The sequence below is a fragment of the Thrips palmi genome, unplaced genomic scaffold, assembly GCF_012932325.1.
Source record: "Thrips palmi isolate BJ-2018 unplaced genomic scaffold, TpBJ-2018v1 HiC_scaffold_5, whole genome shotgun sequence".
NCBI classification, from domain to species: domain Eukaryota; kingdom Metazoa; phylum Arthropoda; class Insecta; order Thysanoptera; family Thripidae; genus Thrips; species Thrips palmi.
The window spans coordinates 6308951-6320679 of NW_023144632.1; the positions used below are offsets into that span (position 1 = coordinate 6308951).

At 45.0% G+C, this 11729-nt stretch overlaps 2 protein-coding genes across 2 annotated transcripts; both read left to right on the plus strand.

Annotated features, from left to right (window-relative positions):
- On the plus strand, positions 1 to 3368 carry LOC117650577. The gene is made up of 9 exons (XM_034394104.1): positions 1 to 72; positions 601 to 855; positions 930 to 1046; positions 1106 to 1279; positions 1357 to 1497; positions 1576 to 1750; positions 1851 to 2152; positions 2231 to 2335; positions 2484 to 3368. Exons 2-9 carry the CDS (start codon positions 637 to 639, stop codon positions 2985 to 2987), a joined length of 1737 nt encoding a protein of 578 aa, XP_034249995.1. The 5' UTR covers positions 1 to 72; positions 601 to 636; the 3' UTR covers positions 2988 to 3368.
- Positions 3369 to 4663: 1295 nt separating this feature from the next.
- On the plus strand, positions 4664 to 11299 carry LOC117650898 (vacuolar protein sorting-associated protein 8 homolog). Its single transcript, XM_034394540.1, has 24 exons — positions 4664 to 4771; positions 5089 to 5223; positions 5322 to 5501; positions 5592 to 5735; positions 5845 to 5994; positions 6085 to 6303; positions 6374 to 6553; positions 6639 to 6890; positions 6985 to 7119; positions 7202 to 7315; positions 7408 to 7529; positions 7625 to 7793; positions 7884 to 8064; positions 8157 to 8358; positions 8436 to 8586; positions 8671 to 8912; positions 9008 to 9194; positions 9282 to 9421; positions 9541 to 9685; positions 9778 to 9891; positions 9974 to 10139; positions 10228 to 10362; positions 10459 to 10681; positions 10766 to 11299. Exons 1-24 carry the CDS (start codon positions 4694 to 4696, stop codon positions 10830 to 10832), a joined length of 3831 nt encoding a protein of 1276 aa, XP_034250431.1. The 5' UTR covers positions 4664 to 4693; the 3' UTR covers positions 10833 to 11299.
- Positions 11300 to 11729: the final 430 nt, after the last annotated feature.

The following is an 11729-nucleotide window of genomic DNA, read 5'->3' on the forward strand; positions in this document are numbered from 1 at the left end:
CCTCCCTTCTCACAGCCGCCGCTGCCGCCGCTGCCGCCGCACTCGGCCGCCTACCGCCAGAGCAGCTCACAGGTGAGTCGACCGCCGAGGCCCCTGGCGCCCCTGGCGCCCCTAGCACGACGTAGGCGCGCGGCGCGGTCCGCGGCCAACCAGGAAACGTGAAAACAGGCGTCTACGGATGGCGTCGCAGGCCCGCGTGGTCCGCGCGCCCCGGCCATAAACTGGTGCAGACACAGGCCGCCATGCCACGCCTGCTACGCCCTGCTGCGCCATGTGGCCCCTCCTTCCTCCTTGCAGGCCTGCATGTGCTGATCCACTACACAACACTGTATACGCCGCCACAACGCGTTTTATTTTTGTTCCCAAGGTGGAGGGGGTAACGGCACGGCCCGGCCCGGCGCGGCGCGGCATGGGTGGGGGTGGTGGGGTCATCCCCATCTGCCCTGCATAAATGACACAAGCTTTTGTGACAAGCCGCGGCGCGGACGCGACAGGACGGGCCCGGGGAGGGGGCGGTGGACGGGGACCACACACAGACACGACACACAGACACACGCCCATCAAGTGGGACTAAGAGCCAAAAGTGTGATGTGTTTTGAGAGCCTGGTGACCCTGGTGACCGACAAGCTGGAGAAGATGGATGACCGCCTGGACAGACTGGACGTGCGGCTGGACAAGCTGGACACGAGGCTGGACAAGCTGGACGAGAAGCTGCGCGTGGTGGACACCATGTGGGACACGCGCTACCGCCTGGACACGCTGGACCGGCGCCTGGGCGACCTGGACAGCAAGGTGGAGCGCAGGATGGGCGAGCTGGACTCGACGCTGGAGCGTCGCTTCGACAAACTGACCGAGGTAAGCGAGAAAGCGACGCGAGGCAGTGTCCCTCCATCTCCCTGGAGCCACCTGACCCACTCCCATGTCCAAAGTCGGTGGCGTCCCACGACCACAAGGACAGCAGCGCCAAGGACCAGCTGGTGCGCAAGGTGGACAACGTGTACGAGCGCATCATCTACATGGAGAACAACAGCATCAACAAGATCCAGGTAGGTGCATGGACCGTGTGCTGGCGGCTGTACGAAGGGTGTCTAACGAGGCAGTGCAGGTGACGGCGTCCTCCATCCTGGACAAGGCGCAGTCCGCGTCCGCGGAGCTGCACCGCGTCGCGGAGCAGGCCGAGCAGGCCGTCGGCCAGGCCGTGGGCCAGGCCCGCGCCGAGCTGCGGGCAGGCTTGGCCGCGTTGCACGCCCAGGTCAACGCCACGCACGACCACGTCCTGGTTGGTACTGTCTTACTGTGTCCAGCACCAACCAGGCAGAGAGCTAGTGAGAGCGACACCTCAGTCTGCGCCCACAGAATGCCACCACGGCCGTGGCCATGCAGGCTCCCCAGGAGGACGACGAGTCGGAGCGGCGCGTCTGCGTGGATGCCGGCGAAACGACCACCAAGACGATCAAGCAGCACATCGACGTCAAGACGGACCTCATGTCGAGCAAGGTACAGCCGACCGCCCCTGCCCATCTATGATGCACAACCACCGTCACCCCCTTGCACTCCCAGTCTTTGTGCCTCCAGGTTAGCAATCTGTACAACGACATGTGGCGACGCGTCAACACGCTCGAGTCCACCGTCAAGAGCATCGTGTCGCTGAGCAACGCGACGAGGCGCGACGTGCAGGCGCTCAACGTGGCCGTGGCGGGCGTGCAGCACGGCAGCAGAGGCTACCCTCGCCAACCGGCGCTCGAACCAGGTGAGTCGCGCGCCGGCCCGCCCTCGCTCGCATGCCTGCTGGGGATGGCGTGGCCGTGACCGGCCTGACCGTTCGCTCGGCGTGCCGCCGCGTGCCGCAGGCAACCTCGAGTACGCCCTCAACCTGCACCACACGGCGCTGGAGCGGCAGCTCCGGGAGCTGCGGGACACGCTGCTGGACGAGCTGCGCAACGTGCAGCAGGTGCAGGACACGTTCCTCAGCACGTGCAACCGGCTCAACGACAAGGACCACAGCATGGACGAGAAGCTGGGCCGCGTGCTGGTGCACCACACGGAGTACCTGCTGCAGCACCGCAACGTGCTGGCCGAGGTCAAGCGGCAGCTCAAGACGCACAGCACGGTGGCCGGCCGCGCCGCCAGCAACGCCACGGAGGGCATTAAGGTGAGTGACAGTGTGCTGTGCGCGACCAACTGACCCGCCTCCCTAACTCGCCCGCTCCATTTTGCCGGTTGTGCCCAGCGTCTGGAGGCTGCGGTTCGCGGGCTGACGGAGCACGGTCGGCTGGAGGTGAGGCGGATCGAGCAGGCGCTGGAGCGGGTGGACAACGCCTCCGTGGCGATGCAGGTGAGCAGTGAACTGGGGGCGGGCGCCTGGCGGGTAGGCAGCAGCGGCGCACGCGAGCGCGCCAGGCCCGCGGTGGCCTACCCGCCAGGCGCCTCACCAAACGCAGTACGCAGTGATGACCGGCTCTGTTCTCGTCTTGTCCGACCAGAATGCGAGTGACAGAATGTTGGCGTGTGGCGGCTCCCTCGGCGCTGGGCTGGGCGTCGGGCTGGGCGTCGGGCTGGGGGCTGGCGCGGGGCTGGCCGAGGAGGAGGCCGCTTGGTCCGAACTTCTGCAGCACAACGAGTCGCTGGTCACGGTCACGGCACCCAACTCTCAGCCCGCCATTTCAACGGCCACTAGTACAGCCAGCTCGCCCAGCACCACGGCCGCCAGCGTGGACGGCGTGGACCTCGCCCTGGTGGACAGCAACGGCCTCCAACGGCCGCCGCCAAAGGAGCCCCCGGGCGGCCAGGGCCAGGGCCAGGGCCTCGGTCAGGTGTCGCAAGAGGGGGCGGCCGGCAACGGACTGCACCGGGAACAGCGGAGGGGGGCCGTCGAGCAGCAAGTCCACTCGACGGACAGCAGTCAGGACAGCGTGACGGACCTGAGCTCGGTGGACGAGGACGACTACGCCGAGACGGACGACGACGAGGCGGACTTGCTTGATTAGACTCGATTGGACGCAGTTGGGCTAGCCTGGGCTAGCCTGGGCTAGCCGACAGCACCTCGAACGCGTGTTGAAGATGTTGCCCTGTGCAGTATGCTTGAGTGGGAGACCATCTCACTCGGACAGTCGGTGTACCAAAACCAATCTCTACTTTAAGTAACATTGAAAATGTGCCTTCATTACTGAAAGAAATGTGTTTATTTTGGTGAACATATCTCATTAATTATTGATTAAGGCAATTATTTCTGATTTCACATGTAAGTAGGATATTTAAAATATATGTTAAGAATACAAACATCTACTTCACTGAAATATGGGTGAAAATCATATTCCAATAAATTTATGAAATAAAAAGTAAGCTTTGATACAGAACAGACTTGAAAAGGTGTTTCTGACTTCCCAAACAATAAGGCACTGTAGCACCAAAGCATATCACTAGATGAAAGAATAATTAAATATAAACTACTAACACGGCAGTATGGCTAGCACCATCTAACACAAATTCTTCAGATGAGAAATTAAGAAAATTGTCCACAAAGTACATTTGGAATAAGAAAATGAAAAAGAATAAAGGAGTATCTTCAACTCACCTCGATCTTTGCACTATTCTGGAAGACAGTTTGAGCCTTGTGAGTAAGTTGTGCAAAACATGAACTGAGAGTGGCCATTTTCTGTCTTGCCGGATACACTAACTCTAATTCTTCACTTTCCATATCACCTGAAAAGGAGAAAATTGTGAATCATCCAACGTATTATTTTGAGATAAATTTGTAAAATAAAGCATTTAAATCAAAACCATCAGATTGAATGAAGGCCAGCATAGGGGAAGTATGGGTGCAGATGCTAAATTAAATGATCTGTGTAATGAATTTATGACACAGCTCGTACCTACAACAAACTAATTTCTAGAGAGACTTAGGTTCTTGAATCTTTCAAAACAATATTTGATTATTTTTATACACGGATGAGACGAAAAGGTACGGGAATTCCAAGGGAAGTGACTTCGAGGTTAATGTCACGTCACAAACGTGGGGCCTTTATTTCGATGTTAAGACAAGACGTTTTGACAGGCTCAGATCCTCCACAAGGGTTAATTAGTGACCCCACAGCGTGACATGAAAAAAATGCGCTTTTCTTTCAAAGTCTAATAGGAATTTTGTGGTTTGTTTATATATTTTGACAGAAGCAGAAAGGTGGCAGACGAAATTTTCTGAGGTGTTTGGGCCGGGTTCAACGTCAGATAACTGCCTTGGCTGCTGTACACAAGAGGTGCTGTTCAATGAACGAAAAGAAAGGGGTTCAGTTTAACTCACCTATGAGCAATTCTAGATCAACATAAGCTTTGTCAAATTCTTTTTCTAACAAATCTAACCACCGAAAACTAACTCCGATGGCTGCCATTTTGACGTGAGCAACCTGCCTGACAGATCTGTTCCTAACACACGCTCACTTTGGAGTAAGGTTGGCAATGATTAGGCCACATTATTGATCAAATATATCATAAAAAGCTTTGTTTTGAGCGTTTTGTTTTTGATAGATAGTAAAATAGATAACAGATTGTGAAAATAAATTAATTTGTCTCAGGAAAAGGACTTTTATCATCAGCTGGTCAGATTTTTGACAGCTTGGTCACTTCTAACAGTTGGCAACAGAGGTCCTTTGCTTTTGTCTCTCTTTCTCTTCTGCTATTTTATCAACAAGCAACAAGCATGGCTGACTCTGTGTCCGTTGGTAGTGATGTTCCTGAAAATATATCGATTGAAACACTAAATGCAGAGCTTGAAGAGGTAAAGGTGTCTTTAAAACTCATTTCTTTTCATAAAATACTCAGCACTCTTCTTAATATTTTTGCGGGCCGTAAATGTTCAAAAGCCGCTACCTCTGACAGTTGTCATTGCCCTCTCTTACTTTTTAATTTCCCAAAAGTAAACAAAGCATGACCCATATTTTATATATTTTTACCGTCAAATATACAATGTCCTTACAGCCCAGTCATCTCATTGTCAAAGCCTAAACTGTCGCCCTTAATTATGTACTTGTATGCGCGAGGTTATGTCCTTCCGCCCACTTCCTGCTTGTCATTTTGCGTATTTTCGTTGTTCAGCTCGACGACACTGAATATGATATTCCGCCTGTTGAGCAAACGCCAACGCTGGAGAGTATTCTGAATGATGTTGATGATAGAGGGTCTATTAGCGAAGATGAGGTATCAGGAAACCACTTCATTCATCCAGGAGAGGTATAAAAAGTCAAGAAGTCATTAAAAAATGTCATTGTTCTAAAGATTGATTGATTGTTGCTTTTTTTTCATTAATTTTTCTTATGTCTCTTGCGTAGGCATTTGAAACTTGGTCCATGGGTAGTATAGGAGGACGAAGTAGAAGCTCATCTGAGCGTCGAAGCACAACAAGATCTACCACCTCTAGAACTACAAGCAATGCAACTGTTCTCAAAGCTGGATCAATACTTCGTCATGTGATTTTGAAGGCTATTTCGTCTCAAGTAGCCTCAGCAAGTGTAAGTAACAGTACCCTTCATCTTAAGAGTAAATAGTTATTTTTTTTTATCTCATTTCTTATTTGTCTTGTTTTTTTCTTATTTTCTCAGGAACGTGTTGATGCAGGCTTACCCACTTGTATAGCAGTTCAAATTATGGTTGCAGTAGGAACCTCTCATGGCCTAGTTCTAGTGTTTGACTCCTCTCAAACGCTAAGATCATGTCTGGACAGTCAGGACAAGGATCAAGGCTCTGTAAGATTTCTTTGAAAACTAAGAACTCTAATCCAAAAACAACACTTACCATATTGTTTCTCTACTATTAAGTGTTATCATTTATTAACTTTCACAACATTTCTTTCAGGTTTCTGCCCTTTGCTTTAATTATGATGCCACCCGACTACTTGTTGGCTATGCCAGAGGTCACGTCCTTATGTATGATGTGAAGAGTGGGAAACTTTTACGTACTATGACTGATGTTCATGCACCAGGAACAGCTGTGCTTCATGTTAAGGTGATATATTTGTCTTGTCCTTATTGCAATTATCTTATCCAAACATTTAAAACAAAGCTTTTGTTTTTTTATTTTCTCGTCTTCATTTAGTTCACCGACAATCCTAATTTGGCTCTCTGCAGTGATAGTGGAGGATCAGTATTTGAACTTACATTTAAACGTACCATGGGTGTTAGAGGGTGCTCCTCAAAATGTTTATTCTCTGGCAGCCGAGGAGAAGTTTGCAGCATTGAACCATTATTGCTTGAATCAGTACCATCACACCCACTCCATGGAACAGTTCTGGTAGCAATGGCCACTCTCTCAAAGGTAAGAAGGATTTCCAGAAAAAATTATAGTGGTAGTTTGCTCTCTTACTCAAAAATGTTGCGTCTTGCAGATTATTGTTGTCAGTATCCGACCAAGAATGAAAGTGCTTTTCACCTTTCCACTTAAAGCTCACCCAGCCACATTGCCCTTGATATCATGGCAGTTTGTAATAATTCAGGTGGGAGAGCAATCAAAAGTCGTTGACCCTGTTCTTGCATTTGCCCGAGAATCTACAGTTCACTTTTATCAGGTTAGAATATATTAATTTTAATTGAGGACTGTTTTTCTTTTACTACTCAGAAGTTGTATTTTAAAAATTCTTTTCTTCTCCTTAGGTCACATTAGATATGTCGAGTAAAATTAGATTGATCCCTCTTCAGAAGATGTGTGTCCCTTATCTATTGTTGTCTTTGCACTGGTTGAACCCAAGGACCCTAGCCACTGTGGATACACTAGAACAGGTTCACCTCATAGATGTTCGATCTCAAGTTGAACTCGAAGTTGTTGATGTTTCCAGTGCTGGTTTAGTTTATGGTTCGAGTCACTTCAAAGGCCTTTCTACTGGTGGAAACGTCAGTAAAGCACTGGTAAGCGATCTTCACATTTGCACCTAGTGTTTTACAATGTTAATCTACTATGAAAGAGTAGTTTGTCTTGATCACGTGCTATTTGTCTCCCTAGGCTCTTGCAGGTGAGAGGGCATGTTATAATTCTTTGCTGAGCTTTGGAAATCAAATGATAGTGTTGGGGACCAAGGGTCTTCATGTCTTAGGGATTCGGACATGGAAGGAGCGGTTAGACCACCTAATGCGCCAGGTAAATGCTATAGATTTTTGTATTGGTTGCTACATATTTATATATTTCATGTGTATAATTTTCTTTTCAACCTTCTTTCCAGAAACACTATTTAGATGCTTTGGCTTTGGCATTGGCTTTTTACCAAGATCGGGCTAAAGCTGTGGTGGGTTTGAGAGGACCTAAGGGAAAGCGCAAAATGCTCACTCGGGATAAGGTATGAACTTAACCTGTTGTTCACTTTTTAACACATCTATCTTTGACAGAAAAAAATCATGATTTTAACTCTTTTTTTTTATTATTTCCCAGGCTTTAGATATCCTCCATAAATATATTGATGAAGGAATTTGTCAGGCAGCTGCTGCTACAGAACAGCTCTATCGAGAGTCTGTACCTGTATGTATGCAATATAGTATTGAATTAAATGAACTGTAAGTTTTTTGTCCTTTTCTGATGATTTCAACTTGTCCTTTGTATGTTTTTGATGTGAATGAGTGTAAAAATTATTCCTTTTAATTTGTTTTAGTGATATATTATATAACAAGTTGTGGGAAGTTGTATCCATTTACCCAGTGTCCAAAGCTGTTTACCTGGAGGCTCTAGAACCACATCTGCTCAATGAGCAGCTTGCTGATATACCCCCAGTCATAGTGCAAGAATTTGTTCAACATTATTGCAACAACAAAAAGTTCCTGGTAAGAAGCTTAAGGAATTTTTAAAAACGCGTTTATTAGATGATTTTTTTTTAACCCCTTTATGTTTGCTTTCTATTTTGTTTCTTAAAGGCTCTTGAAGCATGTGTTGTGCGTATTCCAGTGACATCTCTTGACTTCCATCAAGTTATGTCTATATGTTGGGAACATGGATTATATGATGCTATAATTCATCTATATACAAGAGGAATGCTGGATTTTGTTAGTCCTCTGCAAGAACTTTTACAAGTATTACAAAATGCCATCGCCAGTGGTGAGTAACCGAAAACCTGTTTTTTTAAGCATTAATTGATGATGACAATGAAAAAATCCTGTTCATTTTTATGTTTGTCTTATCTATTTCAGGCAAGCAGTTGTCAAATCAACAAATAACTTTAGGAAACAAACTACTGGTTTACACAAGCTGCTGCTTGGCAGGCAGGGGCTATCCTTATGGTGATGTCCCTCAAGAATTGGTGCAGGATGTAAAACATAGAGTATTTCAATGTGTAACGTGTCAGCATAGTCTGAATGCCAAAGATTCTGAACGAGCTTATCCCTACTTAAGGTGAAACATTTGTTACAATTTATCTCTTTTTCTGGAATTGCCATGAATTTTTATCAAATTATTATTGTTGTTTTCAGAGTGTTCCTGCAGTTTGACACAAGAGAGTTTTTGAATGTATTGGCACTGGCTTTTGAGGAGCCAGAGTTTACCTCTGAGCTTGGTTTAAGACGAAGACAGTTGGTTGTTGACATTCTATTGCATTTGGTCGTGCAGGAGGAAGGCTTCACTGTATGTGCTGAACAAATATTTTTCTCTGTGTCATGTTTTTCTCTCTCTCTCTCGTTATCTACCAATGTATTTTTTCTTTTACAGGCTTCCCAGATTGGAGCGCTTCTTACCTTCCTGGCGCGCCAGTTGGCTCAGAATGGACCTTCAGATCGTCTGCATGTGGATATATCTCTTTTTGAGCGGGTAGTTGACCACCTCACTGAGCCAGGAGCTGTTGGGTCACAGAAAGAAGAGCGACAGCAAGCTCTGCTTGAACTCATGCAAGCTGGAGGCTTGTCTCAATTCAACCCAGAAGAGCTTTTGCAGAAAGCCAAGGGAGCTGAATTGTATGCAACTGGTTTTTGTTTCGGGTTTTTTCTTTGCTTTTTCTATCTCAGTTGCAATATTTTTTCTTTTTGTATTATTTTGAATTTGTTTTCAGTTACCGTGTAATGGAACTGTTGCTGCTTCAGCGTGGTGACATTCATTTGGTAGTAGACTGTTACCTGCAGGACCAGCCAAGACGTGCTCAAGTGTTCCCATTTTTATTTGCCGAACTTTCTATAACTGCAGACACTGCAGATGGAAACCAACATCTGTTGTTGGATTCTGTTGAGAATAATATTCAGGTAATTTTTTTCTATTGATGTGTGTGTACAGAGAGACAGCTGTAACAAATTTAATTTATTAATCCAATTCTTTCCTATATGTTTCAGAAATTAGTTGCTGTGGATGCTATCCAAACAGGTCACTTGATTCATCAGTATCTACATTCTAAGCTTAACAACATTTTGGATAAATTTGAAGGTGACACTTCAATTCAGTACACTATACTTCGAGGCTTGTTTTCATACTAGTGAGTTAAAACAATTACAATGCTTTTAAAACAGAAAATCTTTTCTTAAATGTATGACTGTAAGTCATCAACATTTTATTTTTAGATGTGTTGTACATTACCATAATTTTACCTTTCAGTAATGAGACACTCAGTCGTGAAGAGCCTGCCCCTGAACCAGCCCTAGCTGAAAAATACATTGAACTGCTATGTCAAGAGAGTCCAGAAAATCTGAGCGATTTCCTCCAGTGCAATCAGTGGTACAGACTTGATGAAGCGCTAAAAGTAAGCCTTTGAAATTATACAACTTCAATTGAAGTTCTCTCATTGTCCTAGTTCAAAGTTAATTTTTTTTCCCTTTGTTTCCATTTATTCAGACGACAAAGAGGTTCAAGCAGGATGAGGCATCTGCTCTTCTACTAGAAAGATCTGGCGATTTCATGGGAGCCTTTTCCCTGCTTCATGCTCGTTTGGAACCATGCCTTTCCAAGGTTCACTTACATATTTTAGATTAGATTAGTAGTTCTAATTAATAGGGCTCCTTGTAACTTGTGTTTCCCTTTGTCCTTAAAGTTAAATTCTGAAGACAAATCTCTTCATAAAATCAACGCTCTTACTGCAGAGTTGGTCAGACTCTGCAAAAAAGGCTCTGCTACCATGGATGTAGCAACTCGGCAGGAAAGCCTATGGTTTCCTCTCCTGAGCACTTTACTTAAGGCTCATATCAACCATCGAACGGGTGTGTTTCATTTTTAAGTATGTGCTCTGGTAATGATGACAAATTGAAATTATTTCAACTCATCCACTATGATTTTTTTTTTCTTTAGAGATAAAACCACTTCTTCAGCAAATTCTGAACAGCATGAGTGGGTATGTGAATATGCCAGCTGTTATTCAAATCATTCTTCAGGATCCAGCATACAGTGGTGGCACTTTTGGAGAAATTAGGGACCTTATGATGGGTGAGTGAGTGGAAAGTAAATGTATTTGACTGATTATTCACGTTTTTGTGACTTGTATTTTTCTAAACAATAATTGTATGTCTATGTCTGTTCTAGGAATGCTTGGTAACTGTGGGTATGAAGAGTTATTACTGCAATCAACATCACGTGTATTAAGCGCTGACTTGCATTTGCAGTTAGCCAGAGAACTAGCCATCAGTAATAAAGGTTTTGGCCCTAGAATATTCCCAGCGGTTAGAAATACTCCTGCCTGCTGTTATTGTCGAGAGCCTCTAGCTACAATTGGATCTACTGGAAATGAAGAGGCTATTCTTTTTAGGTAAATTATTTACATGAGTTAACAAAAAGATGTTTTTTCAAATCTGAACAAAATTGTTTAAGTATCATTTACATTATTTTTCAGGTGTGGTCATTCATATCATATGAGGTGTACTGAACATCCACCACAATGTTTGAAATGTGATACTTGAACTTGTGAAGTGCCATTCTATAGAAATTGTTGCATGCATGTAACTAACTATGTACCATGCGAATATCTTGCACTTAGTAATCACAGAGGCAAATTTAATAGGAATAGTTTTTTTTTCTTTTCTGTACTACGCATCATAGTCTTTACCAATTCAGTGTTGTTGTTTTTTTTTGTTTGTTTTTTGTGTTGTTTGTTTGTTTTTTTGTCGCTGTAAAGAAAAATTTGTGAAGACAAACATTTGCTCAATTCATGTTGTTGAACATTCCATTTGTATACAGGATTTTATAACCTATTGATGCTTGTATATTTTATATATAGATATATATTTAGTCAGAAAGTCTTTTTATATCTCAGGTTTTACAATAATTGTTAAGACTGATATATATTGTTGCTAGTCCATTTAACTACTGTAGTGTTTATTCATCATTGTGGAGCTTTAATAAATTATTTATTGTCTTTGTTAGAATATTGCTGCTTTTTAATTACCCAAGACAAGTATGTGTTCAATTTAATGAGAATTTCCCACAGCAAAGAGCTATAACACACGATTCAAATCCTATAGGATACACGTATTTTGATTTTGCACTATTGTGAGAAACAAGTAAAAGCACCCCCCCCCCCTCCCCCATGTGGGCCTGGTGGGAGTCATTGTTCTATAATTTGGGATGAAAAAGGCTTACTTACAAAGATGTTCGGTGGATTTAACACTTGACGCACCCTGGCGAAGCCGACTTCGGTTTTACATGTGTCTGAGGCTGTTCTTGGATGAAGGAAAACATTGGTCTGGCCGAGTCTGTTCTGCACTTGGGAATTCCCAGCAACCATGATGACACCGCGCGCACCGCTGACATTGAGCCCTCCAGTGTCAAAGCAGCAAAATCGATCCGGTTCGGGACAG

Bases quoted from the DNA above. Each gene is read 5' to 3' on its own strand.
- LOC117650898 (XM_034394540.1), top strand. From the start codon at position 4,694: ATGGCTGACTCTGTGTCCGTTGGTAGTGATGTTCCTGAAAATATATCG. The intron at 5,224-5,321 runs GTATAAAAAGTC...TCTCTTGCGTAG, and splicing joins ACTTCATTCATCCAGGAGAG to GCATTTGAAACTTGGTCCAT. The intron at 6,554-6,638 runs GTTAGAATATAT...TCTTCTCCTTAG, and splicing joins CTACAGTTCACTTTTATCAG to GTCACATTAGATATGTCGAG.
- LOC117650577 (XM_034394104.1), top strand. From the start codon at position 637: ATGGATGACCGCCTGGACAGACTGGACGTGCGGCTGGACAAGCTGGAC. The intron at 1,498-1,575 runs GTACAGCCGACC...TTGTGCCTCCAG, and splicing joins CGGACCTCATGTCGAGCAAG to GTTAGCAATCTGTACAACGA. The intron at 2,153-2,230 runs GTGAGTGACAGT...GGTTGTGCCCAG, and splicing joins ACGCCACGGAGGGCATTAAG to CGTCTGGAGGCTGCGGTTCG.